General features: G+C 40.4%; 1 protein-coding gene across 2 annotated transcripts in view; it reads right to left on the reverse strand.

Moving 5' to 3' along the window:
* Positions 1 to 15,121: 15,121 nt before the first annotated feature.
* Positions 15,122 to 20,220, reverse strand: part of LOC126938013 (uncharacterized) — a 68,200-nt gene continuing 63,101 nt past the window's right edge. Inside the window, exons 1-2 of one of the 2 annotated variants that reach the window (XR_007719931.1) lie at positions 19,897 to 19,958; positions 15,122 to 15,444 (exon numbers count right to left, since the gene is read on the reverse strand). Coding sequence is in view for 1 of the 2 variants with exons in the window: in XM_050762041.1 (XP_050617998.1) it covers positions 15,370 to 15,444; positions 19,954 to 20,040 (162 nt within the window). In the remaining variant the exon portion in view is untranslated. Of the gene's footprint in view, positions 15,445 to 19,896; positions 20,041 to 20,220 lie in introns of those variants that run through there. The other variant, XM_050762041.1, reaches the window with a different exon arrangement.

The raw sequence follows: 20,220 nt of genomic DNA on the forward strand, positions 1-20,220 counted from the left end.
CAGGTGAATCTCTTGAAGTCAGGAGTTCAAGACCAGCCTGGCCAACTCGGTGAAATCCTGTCGCTACTAAAAATACAAAAATTAACCAGACATGGTGGCAGGCACCTGTAATCCCAGCTACTGAGGAGGCTGAGTCAGGAGAAGCGCTTCAGCCCAGGAGGCCGAGGGTGTAGTAAGCTGAGATCACGCCACTGCACTCCAGTCTTGGCAACAGAGTGGGACTCCGTCTCAAAAAAAAAAAAAAAAAAAAAAAAAAAAAGAAAAGAAAAGAAAAGGGAAGACAAGTCCAATTACATTCAATGTTATTGTTGATAAGTAAAAATTTACTACTGCCATTATATTTGCTTTCTGGTTGTTTTGTGGTCTTATTTTCCTTCTTTCCTTCCTTCCTGTGAAGATGATTTTTTCTGATGGCATGTTTTAATTATTTGCTTTTTTTTTTTTTTTTTGAGATGGTGTCTCGCTGTGTCGCCCAGTGTGGAGTGGAGTGGCGTAATCTCAGCTTACTGCAAGCTCCGCCTCCCGGGTTCACGCCATTCTCCTGCCTCAGCCTCCCGAGTAGCTGGGATTACAGGCGCCCGCCACCACGCTCGGCTAAAGTTTTTTGTATTTTTAGTAGAGTCGGGGTTTCACCGTGTTAGCCAGGATGGTCTCAATCTCCTGACCTTGTGATCCACCCGCCTCGGCCTCTGAAAGTGCCGAGTTTACAGGCGTGAGCCACCATAATTATTTGCTTTTTATTTTTTGTGTATCTGTTGTAGATTTTTTTATTTGAGGCTATCATGAGGTTTGCAAATAAAATATTATAACCTATTATTTTCAACTGATGATAGCACTGACTGCAAAAGCAAACTAACAAACAAGAGAAAACTAAGAACTCTACACTTTAACTCCATCCTCACCACTTTTAAATTATTTGTTGTTTGTATTTACATCTTATTATACTTCCTGTCTTGAAAAGGCATGGTAGTTATTTTTGATAGGTTCATCTTTGAATCTTTCTACTCAAGATGTGAGTAGTTTACATACAATTACAGTGTTACAATATTCTGTGTTTATGTTCTTACTAGTACCCATAAGTTTTGTACCTTCAGATGATATCTTATTGAAGATTAACATCCTTTTTCTTTCAGATTAAATAACTGTCTTTAGCATTTCTTATAGGACAGGTCTGTTGTTGGCAAAATCCCTCAGCTTTGGTTTGTCTGGGAAGACTTTATTTCTCCTTCATGTTTCAAGGGTATTTTTGCTGGATATACTATTCTAGAATAAAAGATCTTTTCTCTCTTCAGCACTTTAAATATGTCATGCTGCTCTCTCAGCATTAGAAGACTGCTGGCAAATATTGAAGTTCCTTTCTAGCTATTTGTTTATTTTCTATTGTTGATTTTAGGGTCTTTTCTTTATCCTTGACCTTTGGGAGTTGATTATTAAATGTCTTGAGGTAGTAGTATTTGGATTAAATCTGCTTGGTGTTCTCTAACTTTCTTGTACTTGAATATTGATATATTTCTCTAGGTTTGAGAAATTATCTGTTATTATCCTTTTGAATGACCTTTCTATCCCAATGTCTCTCTACCTCCTCTTTAAGGCAACGACACTTAGATTTTCTCTTTTGAGTCTATTTTTCTGGTTCTTGTAGGCATGCTTTATTCTTTTGTAATCTTTTTCCTTGCATCTCTTCTGACTGTGTTTTCAAATAGCCTGTCTTCAAGCTCACTAATTCTTTCTTCTTAATCAATTCTGCTTTGGAGAGACTCTGATGCATTCTTCAGTATGTCACATTCATTTTTCAGCTCCAGAATTTCTACTTGATTTTTTGAAATAATTCCAATTTCTTTGTTAAATTTGTCTGATAGGATCTGAAATTCCTTATTTGTATTATCATGAATTTAGATGAGCTTTCTCAAAATGGTTACTTTGAATTATTGGTCTGGAAGGTCTCATAGCTCTATCATTGCAGGATTATTCACTGGTGACTTATTTAGTTTGTTTGGTGAGGTCCTGTTTTCCTGAATGGCCTTGATGCTTATGGATGTTCATCAATGTCTGAGCATTAAAGAATTAGGTATTTATTGTAGCATTCACAGTCTATGCTTGTTGCTACTCATCCTTGGGAAGGTTTTCTAAGTATTCAAAGGGAACTGAGTATTGTGATCTAAAACTTTGGTCACTGCAGCCATATCTGCATTACAAGGCACCCCAAGCCCAGTAACACTGTAACTTCTGCCAACTTGTAAAGGTACTACTACCTTGGTGGTCTTAGATAACATCTGGGAGAGTTCCTTGGATCACCAGGCAGAGACTCTTATTCTCTTCTATTACTTTTTCTCAAACAAACAAGGGCTCTATCTCCATGCTGAGCTGTTTGGAGCTGGAGGACAGGTAACACAAGCACCCTTGTGGTCACAACTACTGAGACTGGGCTGCGTCAGACCTAAAGCCAGTACAGTACTGGGTCTCACCCAAAGTCTATTGTGACCACTGCCTGGCTACTGCTGATGTGCATTCAAGGCCTAAGGGCTCTTTGCTCAGCAGGTGGTAAATCCAGCCAGACTTGTTTCCTTCCCTTTAGGATGGTGAGTTCTTCTCCTGGTCTGGGAGGCAGGGTCTGGAGTCAGAAATCTACTTGGTGCTCTCTCCTACTGCAGCTGACCTGGCACCCAAGCTGTAAAACAAAGTTCCTCTCAATCTTTCCTCTGCTTTCCTCAAGGATAAGGAGTCTCTCACTAGGGCCACTACAGCTGGGAATGTGCTGGGTCATGCTGAAGCCAGCACAGCATAGTCTCACCCAAAGTCCATGGCAAAAATTGTCTGGCTACTGCTGGTGTTTATTCAAGGCCAAAGGGCTTTTTAGTCAGTGGTGATAAATCCTGTCAGAACTGGGTCCTTCCTTTCAAGAAGGTGGGTTCACTTCTGCCTTAGCATGTGTCTAGAAATGTCATCTAGGAGCTAGATCCTTGAATGTGGGACTTAGGACTCTGACTGATGTCCTGTTCTACTATGGCTGAGCTGGTATCCACATTGCAAGAGAAAGTCTTCTTTATTCTTCCCTCTCCTCCAGCAGAAAAAAGAAGTCTCTCCCAGCGCTGTGAGCTGCACTGCTTGGGGTTGTGGGAGGGATGGCACAAGCATTCTCCTGGCCACCTTAGCTGGTATCTCACTAGGTCTCATACACGCCAAGCCTGCTGGCTCTGAGCACAGCAAAGTACTGGGATTTGCCCGGAATTTTAGTCTTTGTGGCCTAGATTGCCTTTCAGGTGTATTTAGGACCCCAGATTGCTTTAGCCCATGGTAGTGCAGCTAGCCAGAACTCAGGTTCTGACTGCTGGGAGGGACATTTCCCCTCTGGCTAGGGTTAGCTTAATGCTACCTCAGTGGGGACCAGTTGAATTCTGCCCAGTACAGCTTTCCACTGTGACAGGCAATATCTAGTTCCAATGCAAAGCCCCACAGTCACTATGCTGTCCCTCTCTCAAGCACATAGATTCTCTCTCCATGCCATGTGGCTGTTGCCAGCAGATGAGGGAGTGTTGATGTTGGCAATCCAAGACTGTCTTTTCTACCTAACTTAATGCCTCTTTTCTTGATAGGATGCTAAAATCAGGTACTGTGACCACTCACTTGATTTTTAGTTCTTACAGAGGTGCTTTCTTGTATGAATAGTTGTTCAATTTGGTGTTCCAACAGCGGTTGCAATCACTGGAGGATTCTATTTGGCTCTTTTGCTCTGTGGTGTTCCTTCATCTGTTTCATTTATGCTCTGATTGTTGGTATTTCCTTCTTTCTGTTAAATTTAGGCATAGTTTTCCTTTATCTAGTTTCTTGAATTATAAAGTTAGGTTATTTATTTGCAATCTTTTATTTTTCTTTATATGGATGTTTATAAATATAAGCTTCCCTTGCTTTTGTTGCATCCTATAAGTTTTGATACATTGTGTTTCCATATTGTTTGCTTCAAACTATTTTTAATTCCCTTTTGATTTCATCTTTGACCTATTGGTTGTCAAGAGTGTGTTTAATTTCCATATATTTTCATAATTTATCAATTGGTTTGTTTGTGTCCCATAAGTCCCATAGTCTTTCTTCACTCTTTTTGTTCTTTTTTCTTCCTCTGACTGAATAATTCTAAAAAACTTGTATTCACATTTTCAGATTCTTTCATTTGATCAAGCCTGCTATTGAAGCTTGCTATTGCATTTTTAATTTTATTCATTCATTCTTCAGTTTCAGGATTTCTAATTGGTTCTTATTCATGATTTCTCTTTGCTGAATTTCTATTTTTCTTTTTTTTCTCTCTTTTTTATTATACTTTAAGTTCTAGGATACATGGGCACAATGTGCAGGTTTGTTACATATATATACATGTGCCATGTTGGTGTGCTGCACCCATTAACTCATCGTTTACATTAGGTATATCTCCTAATGCTATCCCTCCCCCCTCCCCCCACCACACCACAGGCCCCAGTGTATGATGTTCCCCACCCTGTGTCCAAGTGTTCTCATAGTTCAATTCCCACCTATGAGTCAGAACATGTGGTGTTTGGTTTTCCATCCTTGCGATAGTTTGCTCAGAATGATGTTTTCCAGATTCATCCATATCCCAACAAAGGACATGAACTCATCCTTTTTATGGCTGCACAGTATTCCATAGCGTATATGTGCCACATTTTCTTAATCCAGTCTATCATTGATGGACATTTGGGTTTGTTCCAAGTCTTTGCTATTGTGAATAGTGTCGCAATAAACATACGTGTGCATGTGTCTTTAGAGCAGCATGGGTATATACCCAGTAAAGGGATGGCTGGGTCAAATGGTATTTCTAGTTCTAGATCCTTGAAGAATCGCCACACTCTCTTCCACAATGGTTGAACTAGTTTACAATCCCACCGACAGTGTAAAAGTGTTCCTATTTCTCCACATCCTCTCCAGCCCCTGTTGTTTCCTGACTTTTTAATGGTAGCTGTTCTGACTGGTGTTAGATGGTATCTCATTGTGGTTTTGATTTGCATTTCTCCGATGGCCAGTGATGATGAGCATTTTTTCATGTGTCTGTTGGCTGCATAAATGTATTCTTTTGAGAAGTGACTGTTCATTTCCTTTACCCACTTTTTGATGGGGTTGATTTTTTCTTGTAAATTTGTTTAAGTTCTCTGTAGATTCTGGATATTAGCCCTTTGTCAGATGGGTAGACTGTAATAATTTTCTCCCATTCTGTAGGTCGCCTGTTCACTCTGATGGTAGTTTCTTTTGCTGTGCAGAAGCTCTTTAGTTTAATTAGATCCCATTTGTCAATTTTGGCTTCTGCTGCCATTGCTTTTGGTGTTTTAGTCATGAAGTCCTTGCCCATAGCTATGTCCTGAATGGTATTTCCTAGGTTTTCTTCCAGGGTTTCTATGGTTTTAGGTCTAACATTTAAGTCTTTAATCCATCTTGAATTAATTTTTGTATAAGGTGTAAGGAAGGGATCCAGTTTCAGCTTTCTACATATGGCTAGCCAGTTTTCTCAGCACCATTTATTAAATAGGGAATCCTTTCCCCATTTCTTGTTTTTGTCAGGTTCGTCAAAGATCAGATGGCTGTAGATGTGTGGTGCTATTTCTGAGGCCTCTGTTCTGTTCCATTAGTCTATATATCTGTTTTGGTACTAGTACCATGCTGTTTTGTTTACTGTACCCTTGTAGTGTAGTTTAAAGTCAGGTAGCAGCTTTGTTCTTTTTGCTTAGGATAGTCTTAGCAGTGTGTGCTCTTTTTTTTGGTTCCATATGAACTTTAAAGCAGCTTTTTCCAATTCTGTGAAGAAAATCATTGGTAGCTTGATGGGGATGGCATTGAATCTATAAATTACCTTGGGCAGTATGGCCATTTTCAATATATTGATTCTTCCTATCCATGAACATGGAATGTTCTTCCATTTGTTTGTGTCCTCTTTTATTTTGTTGAGCAATGGTTTGTAGTTCTCCTTAAAGAGGTCCTTCACATCCCTTGTATCACAAGAACAGAAAACCAAACACCGCATGTTCTCACTCATAGGTGGGAACTGAACAATGGGATCACTTGGACTCAGGAAGGGGAACATCACACACAGGGGCCTATCATGGGGAGGGGGGAGGGGGGGGGAGGGATTGCATTGGGAGTTATACCTGATGTAAATGATGAGTTGATGGGTGCAGCACACCAACATGGCACAAGTATACATATGTAACAAACCTGCACGTTATGCACATGTACCCTACAACTTAAAGTACAATAATAATAAATAAATTTAAAAAAAAAAAAAAAAGAATGCTTGTGATTTTTTCACATTGATTTTGTATCCTGAGACTTTGCTGAAGTTGCTTATCAGCTTAAGGAGATTTTGGGCTGAGACAATGGGGTTTTCTAAATATACAGTCATGTCAACTGCAAACAGGGACAATTTGACTTCCTGTCTTCTTAATTGAATACCCTTTATTTCCTTCTCTTGCCTGATTGCCCTGGCCAGAACTTCCAACACTATGTTGAATAGGAGTGGTGAGAGAGGGCATCCCTGTCCTGTGCCAGTTTTCAGATGGAAGGTTTCCAGTTTTTGCCCATTCAGTATGATATTGGCTGTGGGTTTGTCATAAATAGCTCTTATTATTTTGAGATATGTCCCATCAATACCTAATTTATTGAGAGTTTTTAGCATGAAGCGCTGCTAAATTTTGTCAAAGGCCTTTTCTGCAACTACTGAGATAATCATGTGGTTTTATCTTTGGTTCTGTTTATATGATGGATTACATTTATTTATTTGAGTATGTTGAATCAGCCTTACATCCCAGGGATGAAGCCAACTTGATCGTGGTGGATAAGCTTTATGATGTGCTGCTGGATTTGGTTTGCCGGTATTTTATTGAGGATTTTTGCATCGATGTTCATCAGGGATAATGGTCTAAAATTCTCTTTTTTTTGCTGGGTTTCTGCTAGGCTTTGGTATCAGGATGATGCTGGCCTCATAAAATGAGTAAGGGAGGATTCCTTCTTTTTCTATTGATTAGAATAGTTTCAGAAGGAATGGTACCAGCTCCTCTTTGTATCTCTGTCTACCAGCTGTGAATCTGTCTGATACTGGACTCTTTTTTGGTTGTTAGGCTATTAATTATTTCCTCGATTTCAGAGCCTGTTATTGGTCTATTCAGGGATTCAACTTCTTGCTGGTTTAGTGTTGGGAGGGTGCATGTGTCCAGGAATTTATCAATTTCTTCTAGACTTTCTAGTTTTTTTTTGTGTAGAGGTGTTTATAGTATTCTCTGATGGTAGTTTGTATTTCTGTGGGGTTGGTGGTGATATCCCCTTTATCATTTGTTATTGTGTCTATTTGATTCTTCTGTCTTTTCTTCTTTATTAGTCTTGCTAACAGTCTGTCAATTTTGTTGATCTTTTCAAAAAAAAACAGCTCCTGGATTCATTGATTTTTTGAAAGGATTTTTGTGTCTCTATCTCCTTCAGTTCTGCTCTGATCTTAGTTATTTCTTGTCTTCTGTTAGCTTTTGAATGTGTTTGCTCTTGCTTCTCTATTTCTTTTAATTGTGATATTAGGGTGCCAATTTTAGATCTTTCCTGCTTTCTCTTGTGGGCATTTAGTGCTATAAATTTCTCTCTACACACTGCTTTAAATGTATCCCAGAGATTCTGGTACGTTGTGTCTTTGTTCTCATTGGTTTCAAAGAACATCTTTATTTATGCCTTCATTTCATTATGTACCCAGTAGTCATTCAGGAGCAGGTTGTTCAGTTTCCATGTAGTTGAGCAGTTTTGAGTGAGTTTCTTATTCCTGAGTTCTAGTTTGATTGCACTGTGGTCTGAGAGAAAGTTTGTTATAATTTCTGTTCTTGTACATTTGCTGAGGAGTGCTTTACTTCCAACTATGTGGTCAATTTTGGAGTAAGTGTGATGTGGTGCTGAGAAGAATGTATATTCTGTTGATTTGGGGTGGAGTTCTGCAGATGTCTATTACGTCCCCTTGGTCCAGAGCTGAGTTCAATTCCTGGATATCCTTGTTAGCTTTCTGTCTTGTTGATCTGTCTAATGTTTGACAGTGGGGTGTCAAAGTCTCCCATTATTATCGTGTGGGAGTCTAAGTCTCTTTGTAGGTCTCCAAGGACTTGCTTTATGAATATGGGTGCTCCTGTTTCAGTGCATATATATTTAGGATACTTAGCTCTTCTTGTTGAGTTGATCCCTTTACGATTATGTAATGGCCTTCTTTGTCTCTTTTGATTATTGTCAGTTTAAAATCTGTTTTATCAGAGACTAGGATTGCTACCCCTGCTTTTTTTTTTTTGTTTTCCATTTGCTTGGTAGATCTTCCTCCATCGTTTTATTTTGAGCCTATGTGTGTCTCTGCATGTGAGATGGGTCTCCTGAATACAGCACACTGATGGGTCTTGACTCTTTATCCAGTTTGCCAGTCTGTTTCTTTCAATTGGAGCATTTAGCCCATTTACATTTAAGGTTAATATTGTTATGTGTGAATTTGATCCTGTCATTATGTTAGCTGATTATTTTGCTCATTAGTTGATGCAGTTTCTTCCTAGCACGATGGTCTTTACAATATGGCATGCTTTTACAGTGGCTGGTACTGGTTTTTCCTTTCCATGTTTAATGCTTATTTCAGGAGCTCTTGTAAGGCAGGCCTGATGATGACAAAATCTCTCAGCATTTGTTTGTCTGTAAAGGATTTTTATTTCTCCTTCACTTATGAAGCTTAATTTGGCCGGATATGAAATTCTGGGTTGAAAATTCTTTTCTTTAGGAATGTTGAATATTGGCCCCCACTCTCTTCTGGCTTGTAGAGTTTCTGCTGAGAGATCCACTGTTAGTCTGATGGGCTTTCCTTTGTGGGTAACCCAACCTTTCTCTCTGGCTGCCCTTAACATTTTTTCCTTCATTTCAACCTTGATGAATCTGACAATTATGTGTCTTGGAGTTGCTCTTATTGAGGAGTATCCTGAATTTGAATGTTGGCCTGCCTTGCTAGGTTGGGGAAGTTCTCCTGGATAATATCCTGAAGAGTGTTTTCCAACTTGGTTCCATTCTCCCTGTCACTTTCAGTTACACCAATCAGACATAGATTTGGTCTTTTCACATAGTCCCATATTTCTTGGAGGCTTTGTTCATTTCTTTTTACTCTTTTTTCTCTAAACTTCTCTTCTCACTTCATTTCACTCATTTGATCTTCAATCACTGATACCCTCTCCTCCAGTTGATCTAATCGGCTACTGAAGCTTGTGCTTGCATCACGTAGTTCTCATGCCATGGTTTTCATCTCCATCAGGTCATTTAAGGTCTCCTCTATGCTGTTTGTTCTAGTCAGTCATTTGTCTAACCTTTTTTCAAGGTTTTTATCTTCTTTGCAATGGATTTGAACATCCTACTTTAGGTCGGAGAAGTTTGTTATTACTGATCATCTGAAGGCTTCTTCTCTCAACTGATCAAAGTCATTGTCCGTCCAGCTTTGTTTCATGCTGGCGAGGAGCTGTGCTCTTTTGGAGGAGAAGAGGCACTCTGATTTTTAGAATTTTCAGCTTTTCTGCTCTGGTTTCTCCCCATCTTTGTGGTTTTATTTACCTTTGGTCTTTGATGATGTTGGTGTACAGATGGGGTTTTGGTGTGGATGTCCTGCTTGTTAGTTTTCCTTCTCACAGTCAGAACCAGCTGCAGGTTTGTTGGAGTTTGCTGGAGGTCCACTCCAGACCCTGTTTTCCCAGATATCACCAGCAGAGGCTGCAGAACAGCAAATATTGCAGAACAACAAGCATTGCCGTCTGATCCTTCCTCTGGAAGCTTCGTGTCACAGGGGCACCTGGCTGTATGAGGTGTCAGTCGGCCCCTACTGGGAGGTGTCTCCCAGTTAGGCTACTCGTGGATCAGGGACCCACTTGAGGAGGCAGTTTGTCCATTTTCAGATCTCAAACTTTGTCCTGGGAGAACCATTACTCTCTTCAAAGCTGTCAGACAGGGACGTTTAAGTCTGTAGAAATTTCTGCTGCCTTTTGTTCAGCTATGCTCTGCCCCCAGAGGTGGAGTCTACAGAGGCAGGCAGGCCTCCTTGAGCTGCAAAGGGCTCCACCCAGTTCGAGCTTGCTGGCCGCTTTGTTTACCTACTCAAGCCTCAGCAATGGTGGGCACCCCTCTCCCAGTCTCGCTGCGGCCTTGCAGTTCAGTCTCAGATTGCTGTGCTAACAGTGAGTGGGACTCTGTGGGCATGAGACCCTCCAAGCCAGGCATGGGATATAATCTCCTGGTGTGCCATTTGCTAAGACCACTGGAAAAGAGCAGTATTAGGGTGGGAGTGTCCTGATTTTCTGGGCACCATCTGTCATGGCTTCCCTTGGCTAGGAAAGGGAATTTCCCAACTGCTTGTGATTCCAGGGTGAGGCAATGCCCCGCCCTGTTTCAGCTCACATTCCTTGGGCTGCACCCACTGTCCGACTAGCCCCAGTGAGATGAACCTGATACTTCAGTTGGAAATGCAGAAATCAGCTGTCTTCTGCGTTGTGCACACCGGGAGCTGTAGACTGCAGCTGTTCCTATTTGGCCATCTTGGAACCTCCCCTGAATTTCTACTTTTCTTCATGCATTGCTTTTCTTATTTTGTTGAATTGTCTATCTGCATTTTCTTGCATCTTGCTGAGTTTGCTTAACATAATTTTTTTGAATTCCTTTTTATAAAATTCATAGATCTCCATTACTTCATGTTCATTTATTGGATAATTACTGATAATTATTATTCTTTTGGTGATGTCATATTCTCTTGTTTTTTCTTGTTTCCTGTGCTCTTGTGTTTATGTTTGTGCATTTAATGGAGCAGTTACTTTTTTCAGAACTTACAGGCTGACTTCAGTGGGAAAAGACTCTCAGCTGCTGATGATTGCAAGGTCACAGGTTGGGTGCAATGCAGTGACTCTGGTTTAGCATGGGAAGCAGCAGTGTAGTCTCCAGGAAGCTCCAGGACACAAACTTTTAGAGTGGCTGTGCATCTGGGCTCATGAACTTAAGGAAATACTGTGACACCTACATCCTTGGGAGCAGATCTACTCATTGAGGTGTGGGCCTGCACAGAACACACAGAGAGCTAGAGTCTATGAATCTGTGGCATGCTTCAGAAATTTGTGCTGGAGAAATAGGCTGCAGCTGTGGCTTGAATGCTAAAGGTCCCTGGAAAGGTGGGGTGCCATATCAGCTTAATTCCAGGGGTACAGAATGCCCTGGCAGCAAAGCCCCAGAAATTTTGGCCCAAGGCAAAAACCCAGGTCCCAAGATGTAGGATGCAGCAATAAATTGAGCCCTAGGAATATTGCTTTTGGGCAGCAGCTTGACCATGGAGACATAGAGCAACAGCAACACAGACTCAAAGATGGTATGGTAGGTACTATGGCATCCTAGGCCCCACACTCAAAGATGGTGTGGTACTATGGTAACACGGGCCCAGAAATGGTGAAGTGCAGTGGCTACTCAGGTAAAGTTGCGATGCAAAACATAGAATTGTCTCCTTCTCTGGGACAAGTGGACAGTGTGAACTCCGTCTGCGCAGCTTTTTCAGTTGGGCTTAGCATTGATAAAGACTGTAGAGATCCCCAGTGGTGAAGGCTCCAGGTATTGTGTCAGTGGGGTCCTCTTGCTCACCTTTGTCCCATGGGGGAAATATCCCTCTGAGGTGTTCCCTCTTAGCACCATGCTGCTCTTGCTGGGGGATGAGGTGATTCAGGCAAAGTGTTTTCTATCCCTTTCTATGGGGTCTTCCTTAGTTTCTATGCTACCCAGAGTTTCTGCTACTTTTTGCATTACTCCGGAGTTATTCCATAGCTATTTCCATTGATATTTATTTCTTCACTTGTTGTTGTTTTTTGTTTGTGATTTAGAGGAAGATGAGTGTTGGGACTGCCTAGTCCATCATCTTGCTGACATCAGTTTTCCTGTGAGATTGATGTTGGATTATTATATTTCACCATTGCAGATACCATATGCTAAAATACAGTTCATTCTAGCCTTGTGTGTGGTGTCCATTTGAACAAAAATCTGTTCTTTTGATATTTAAAAATCCATACTTTTCCCATAACCTTATAGTTTATAAATCTGGGGTCATAATTAAGAAAATCTCTTTACCACAGGGTTATAATTCTCTAATGTTGGAACCTATTGACTTAGTGGTATTTTTTTTTTCATTTATATATGAGCTGCCAATCCATCCTCAGTAGGGCAGAGTTTTAACATTATTTTTCCCTATATAGTGATTCAGTTCTCCCAGCACCATCTAGTAAATAATTCGTCCTTTCCTCACTAATATATAGGACTATCTTCATCATATACTAAGTTGCCAGTTATAAATGAGTCAGATTTTAAGATCTTTATACTCCTTTTTCCTCATTAGTTTATAGGACTATCTTCACAATATACTGTTGCCACTTATAAATGGGTCACTTTTTAAGATCTTTATACTCTTATCAAAAATCTGCATTTTTTCACTCTAGTCTGTCCATTGCTATTTAAATATATTACTTTTTATTACTATGACTTTTTCATATGTCCGTGGCTGATAGAAACAATTTTTCTTCTTTGCTTTTAGTTTGCAAATTAAATTAGGTCTTTGTGAAAATTTTATTTTTCTATGTCACATTTTAGAAAACTTGTCAAAATCTTCAAAAATGTTGAAGGAAATGTTAAATTCCCAGGTGTTTCAAGATTTGAAAAAAACAATTCTGCAATGCCACTCAACATTTATTTAGCACTTTGAAAATTGGAGTAACATGTGAGGAACACTTGCCATGGGCTAAACACTGTTCCAGATAATTTACATAATTTATTACATGCGTTTCTCATAGAAACTCCATGATAACTTCATGTGAGCAGCACTATTTTAAAGGACATGCAGAAAGTTAAACTACTTTGCCAAGGTCACTTTCTTAGTGAGTATCAAACTTGGTATTCAATCCAGTCAGTTTAATTCCAGCGTAAGTTCTTAGCCATCGAATATCTTTTTCAGGTAATTAAACATTAATTGAACCTTGCAACCCTGTAGAGTAGGTTCTGCTTTCTTCAGGAAATTCATTGTGAACATGTTCACACTTTCTGTGTCCCTGATGGAAGTTATAGCTTTTTTTCTTGGAACTCTCATGACGCTTTGTCCACGTTGCTCTCTGGTGCAGCAATGGTGGAAAATTTCTTTGGGGCCAGCAGTTCACAGAGGAAAGATTTGAAATTTCCCCTTTCATAACAGCTTTGGGGTAAATAGAATACATAACAGAAAACACCCTCAGGGCTGGACACAGTGGCTCATGCCTGTAGTCCCAGCACTTTGGGAGGCCAAAGCAGATGGATCACCTGAGGTCAGGAGTTCAAGATCATCCTGGCCAACATGGTGAAACCCTATCTCTACAAAAAATACAAAAAATTAGCTGGTGGGTGCCTGTAATCCCAGCTACTGGGGAGGCTGAGGCAAGAGAATCAATTGAATCCTGGAGGCAGAGGTTGCAATGAGCCAAGATCACACCCCTGCACTCCAGCCTGGGCATCAAGAGCAAAACCCTGTCTCAAAAATAAAGAAAAAGAAGAAGAAAGGAAACACCCTCAAGTTGGCTTGGCTCTGCTTGAGCTTCATACAGATTCAGTGGCAAGAATTTTAATGTTTAAATTTTATTGGTTATAAGGACACACACAAAAAAAAGAAGAAATGCTTGCCCCAAACAAAACAGTTTATTTATCTTTAGGAATTCGATTTTTGTTAGTTATGGATATATTTCTCTGTGTCCTATTATTAGCTGCACTGAGGACAACCCCATAACTGCCTAAATTGTGTGCAAATGGGGATATTGTCATTGCCTTCAATTTCTCTTCCCTTTTCTCTGTGAGGCTACATTACATGCTTTGGGCTGGCAGAAATAGTTATTGACATGCTCATGAAATATAAGTTGGTCTTGTTTTTATAACAACAAATGTCAAAAAAGTATTCAATTACTTTCACTAAGCTCTGAAAGGACAAAAAATTAGAGTAAGTGACTAAAGTTAGGACACATAAAGTCTTTGGTGATCACATTTCAGCAGCACACCAATTCATAAGTTAGCTCTTAACATAATAGACCATATGTTTAATTAGGTCTAGGTCTTACCTCCCTCATAGACTGTGAGCTGCATCTGGGCCTGTTGAGGTTTGTCTCCATGTTGCACATAATCAGCAAACTTAAATTCCACCTTCCTGACATCTCAATAAGAATATAAAATGTGGCAGGGCGCGGTGGCTCAAGCCTGTAATCCCAGCACTTTGGGAGGCTGAGGTGGGTGGATCACGAGGTCGGGAGTTCAAGACCAGCCTGGTCAAGATGGTGAAGCCCCATCTCTAATAAAAACACAAAAATTTGCTGGGCGTGGTGGTGGGCGCCTGCAATCCGAGCTACTCAGGATTCTGAGGCAGAGAATTGCTTGAACCCAGGAGCAGAGGTTGCAGTGAGCCGAGATGGTGCCACTGCACTCCAGCCTAGGTTACAGAGCCAGACTCCATCTCAATAAATAAATAAATAAATAAATAAATAAATAAATAAAGAATATAAAATCCGGGAGATAATGTTCACAATAAAATGTTAGATGAAGCAAGCAGAATGTACATTTGTAATTACTGGAGGTTTCTAATTATATGTGTGTGTGTGTGTGTGTGTGTATGTCTTTATATATACACACATTTCTAAACATATGAATAATGATATGGAAAAAATTTAGGTAGAAATACATCAAAATGAAATGGTGACTAACTCTGGATGTTGGAGTTATAAGTTATTTCAACTTATTTTTATTACTCTCTTTTTATTGACAAATTTTATTTATTGAACATTAAAGTAGAAATGACTGACTGTTGACCAAAATACATTATTACCATTTCATAGTGTAGAGTTTTGCTAAGAAAAAGCTACTAAGTAGACACTATGTTTCCCAGGCCCCTTTGCATCTGGGTAGGGCCTTGTGATCCCATGCTTGCCTTATAGAATGTGAGAGAATGGGAGACGTGTAATTGAAAAAGCAACTGTACCTTCTCTATCTACTTTTTCCCTCAGAGGGGACTCTGAGATCCTAAAAGTTCACAAAGCTACATGGTGGAAGGAACTTGGGTCCTCACGTTACCCCTTGAAAGCTGCCTGCTAAGTAGAACAGTTATATTTTTTGATTATCCAAGCAAAAATTAAGCTTTTGTTGTTAATCAAATTCCTTTGCCTGGTTTTCCCTAAGAACAGAGCTATAAAAAAAACTGTAGGCAGATAGGTTTTTAGGAATTTGTTCAGAGAGCCAGAGTGAGGGGTCAATGAAGCGAGTTAGAGATGGAGAAAAAGGGATTGTAAGGACACATTATTGAGTTGACCCTCACTGCAGACAGCTGGTGCACAATCCCACCAGGTCTTCTGAAGAGGCATATAAATTCATCTCAGACCAGTGTACCTGTGGAAGAGAAGGAGGGAGCATTTATACATCTGCTGTCATCTCCAAGTGGTCAAGAGCTGGTTCCTGGGGCACTGATTCTCTGGCTTCCAGGCTGCATATGATTGCATAGAGTATGTCATGAAAGTGTTCCTTGCCAATCAGTCAGAGATGCCCTAGGTCAGAATTATGGAGGTGCCTAATGCATGTCTGAGGTAAGGTCTTGCTATGTCATGTCTGAATTAGGCCATTTATGACTGACATGGCTGAAATAAGAGGTGAAGTTCAAAGGATTTGAAGTGGTATACAGGAAATATACAGAGTCACTGAAAATGTATAATTGGTTTATTACAGTATCTAGCCTTGCATTAATTAAAATAAGCACATATTACTCTTAGAATTATAAAAGTACACACACACATATTTATATACACATACTTGCTTGGTTTTGCAGAATATCTCAGTATTTTTATGAGATTTACTTCTTTTGATTCACTTTGAAAGCGTAACTAACAAGTGAGCCACAATGGGCATCTTTTCCTCCCTACCTATTCAACCACCAAAGCCAATCAATCCCATCTTTTAAGCAGTGATTGGAACTTCCCCTGCTGTCACATCTGTTGACTCTGCTTTAGTTGGGGCCTTCATAAGTGCACCCATGAATTATTGCTAGAGCTTCCAATCCTCCTATTCATTTTCTCATATCTAAAATTAAATTGAACTGTGGTAAATCCCTGCTTAAAACCTACTTCAAGGGCTCCCCATTGTCATAAAATTCAACCTCTTTATGTGGAATTCTACACACTTCATAATCCAGTCCCAACACAGATGTCTAACTTCATCTCCTTCATGCCCTAGGCTACACCTGGCACTTGAGGAAGACAGTAGTAATTCTCTGGAAACCCCAGGACTTGTCATGCCACTCTGATTCTGAGCATGCCTCTCAATACTGGGAATGCTCTCCTTAATTATCCCCCCTAGGGCAGGGATTGGCCAACTGCAACCCCCAGACCAAATTCAGCTCATCACTCATGAGCCAAGTATGTTCTTTTTAAAATTATTTGTAAATGATTGAAAGAAATGTTTAAAAGGTAATATTTTGTGACACATGAATAATCATATAACATTTAAATGTCATTGTCCTTAATACAAAATTTCTCAGAATACATCCGTGCTTGCTTATTTGTTCACCTATTGTCTGTGACTTTCTTGGTGCCCTAATGCAGGGGCCCCCAACCCTCAGGCCAAGGACAGGTACAGGTCCATGGCCTGTTAGGAACCAGGCTGCCCAGCAGGAGGTGAGCCGCAGGTGAGCCAGCATTACCACTTGAGCTCTGCCTCCTGTCAGAGCAGTGAGGGGCATTCGATTCTCCTAGGAGCAGGGGGACGAACCCTACTGTGATCTGGGCATGAAAGGGAATCCAATTAATGCCTGATGATCTGAGATGGAACAGTTTCATGCCGAAACCAGCCCCATCTCTTGTCTGTGGAAACATTGGCTTCCACTAAACCAGTCTCTGGTGGCAAAAAGTTTGGGGACTGCACTGCTCTAAAGAGCTGAGTAGTTGTGACAGAGATCTGTAGCCTACAAAGCCCAAAGCATTTATTACCTGGCTTTTTACAGAAAACATGCACTGAGAAGTTCTACTCTTCCTTGTCAAACCTGCCCATGAGGAGCCATTCCAGATCTTTGTGTCCACAACATTTAGTTCTTACCTACAGAAACACACTTCCCCTAATTGCGAACCGTGCATGTACATATCTTCTCCCCAGCCCTGCCTCATCACCTTCTTGGAAGCCAAGATCACGTCTTATTTATCTCTGACTGTCTCCTGGCCACTAACTTAGTGCCAAATACACAGTGGGACTCAGCCAATATGGTTGAATTTGTCCAGTTCTGAGCCCTGCTTCCAGACACCATGGCTTTTTTTTTTTTTTTTTTTTTTTTGGAAAGTAAGTGGTTAACAGCATGGGCTAGGGAGTTTCACTACCTGATTTCATTCTGGGCCTGGAACCTAAAGCTGTGCAGCCTTAGGCAAATTATTTTAACCTCTCTAAGCCTCCCTATCCTCATTGACCAACAAAGATATTGATAGCAACTATTTCATAAGCTTGTTGTGAGAATTACATGCAAATTACTGTTCAACGTGCTAAACACAGTGCGAGTGCATAGTACATTTCCAGTTAATATTAGCTATTATGATGATGTTTGTATAGTTCCTAAAGCTTAAATGAAATCCTGGGGTCTCCTGAGAGACATTGCTGACCAAACAATATCCCCTGCATGCACAGCTCTACGGCATTACTTGTTTTTCAGCTATTTTAATGCACACATTTGTTGTTAAATGAAATGATGTCTTTGTAGAGGCAAGGGAAAAGATCGACTTGAAAACACAGTCTTTTCATTTTATCTAAGAATCTCCCTCAATCTTGTTTTGCCTACATCTATCTTCTTCCCGCTGGGTTTGTTTTCCTTTTCTCTCAGTATTTCTTTCTGCTGGCTATGTCTCTCACTGCTTTCTCAACTAGTTTGATTACTTCATTTTGCTTTTTCATCCCTTTCAGCCTAACTTCCTTCCTCCCCACCTTGGGTGTCTTTCCTTTACTATATATAGATTTTACTTTTTCTCAGCTTTTCTTTCTTTTTTTTTCCTCTCCCTTCACTTTGTGAAATTTTTGTATCTCCCCCCTTCTATTTACCCTCTCTTTCTCTCCCTCTCTCCTATGCGTTTTTACTTTCTACCTCTCATTTTATCTTATGAATCTTCCTTTATCTTCGAAATACAGGCTTTTCTATCTTTATTCTTTCCCTTCTTTCCATCCTATTTTCCTCTCATTTTGCTTTATTTCTGTCATCTCCTTATTATATTCCCTGGCTTTCCTTATTTCTTCTTCTTCCTTGTTTCTGCCTCCTCATGCCACCTACACTGGTTTCTCTCCCTGGGTCCTGTGTGGGGTAGAGCCTGCTCTGGCTTCCAGATGGCCAGTAGATCAACAAAAAGCTATTAGTCCCCTAGCAGAGGAAGAAGTCAAGCTGTTGAGATGCTTGGGGAGCATCTCAAGGCCAGGCAGAAAATGAAGTGGTCAGGAAGGAAGAGGAGGTGATGTTTAATGGAACAAAAATAAAATAGGTGAGAAAAAATGAGATGGAAAAACAGAGATTTACGACACAAGAGAATTTAGTTGGAATGAGACTGTCATCAGATCAGCTGGGGGAAGAGAATGGAAAAACAAGCTTGTTAAAGTGAATTCTTCGTCATAACCATGAGCTTTTTATACTCAACTTGCCTGCTTGGTTTCTCAACACTGTTTTGTTCTTTCACAGCCATTTTGTTTGATCCTTCTCTTCTCACCATACTTCACTATTTACCCAGCCCTGTCTGATTCCCATCTACTGACTGATTTTCTTGAGCACTTTTGAGTTCTAACCAAAAGGTTAGAAATAGATCTAGTATTATAAAAGTTAGAAGTGCAGATTCAGGATTCAGACAGGACATAGAACTGGGCTTCAAAAATCAGGCTGTTTTTGTTATGCAAGAATACCATGAAAATACTTGTATCTATTACTGGGCACAGGTCTTGGAACAGATTAACTTGAATCACAATGCTGTTTCTCCACTGCCAGTTTTGTGATCTTGGTAATTAGTTAACTTTTCTAATCCTACGCATTTTTATCACAGTGATAACAATACTTACTTTCACAGATAGGTTTGAGGTAATGAATAGATGAAATAATTGAGGGCAAGTGCCAGGGGCAGTGCCCAGCATACAGTCAAGATTTTTTAATGTTTACTGGCCCATTATTACCATGTTAATAAATAGACCCACCACTCCTTTATTATAAGTTGAGGCAAGGTTTTCTGGATTACCCTCCCGCTGCCACTCCAGATCAAATGCTCTTTGGTGCTGCACAGATCGCCACATTATTAGACTCACTTTCCTATGTAGGTGCCCAGGAAACACCATGATTTGTTCAGCAGAAAGATTTGTGTTTTGGTAGACTTCAAAATTGTGTTAAACCTCACCCACCCATCCATTTCCATACCTTCCCCTTCTTCTTGGTTTCTTCTAGGGGAAGGACAAAGGAAAGGTTGAACCATCTTCCAAGAGACCCAGAATATCCCATGAATTCACCACTCCCAGCTTAAATAGCTATCCAGAATTTAACAGACATTAAACACAACTCCCCCCTTCCACCCCGCTGGATGATTTTAGCTCCCGGTGAGAATCTCATCATAAAAACCATTTCTTTCCATCTCTCTCCTTTCCATCACCAACTCCACCATCCCCACAGCCCACCCTTTGGAAACGTTCTTTACAACCACCCTGTGCTTTTAAACCTGGTATTACGAGGGTACAACCTAGCTGGAAATTTTCAAAGGTAATTTCACTGAGTCTTCCTGCATGCTTCATTTCAATACAAAGGGGCAGCAGCTTGTAAACCAAAGGGACAGAGCAAGGTTTACTGCACACCTTGCCGAACTGGGATGTTGCAGGTGACTCTCAGCAAGTCCCTCTGTTGTACATTACCTCAGTTTCCTTGACAGCACAATGCCAAAGGATCTTTGCAGTTGGTCCTGGCTCCAGCATTACACGTTCAGAATTCCAAGCTCTATTCTGGTGAATTCAGATATCCAAAGAGCCTTTGTTTTTACTTCCTGTGTCCGTTACCTGGATACTAGTATATCTAAAAACTTCACCAGTTCTGTCCTGTTTCCCAACTTCAGGATATACAAATTTCAGAAACATGCATGTCCAAAGATGGCTATAGAGAAGAACCACTTTCCTGGGAAATGG

Source organism: Macaca thibetana, chromosome 15, assembly GCF_024542745.1.
Source record: "Macaca thibetana thibetana isolate TM-01 chromosome 15, ASM2454274v1, whole genome shotgun sequence".
NCBI lineage: Eukaryota > Metazoa > Chordata > Mammalia > Primates > Cercopithecidae > Macaca > Macaca thibetana.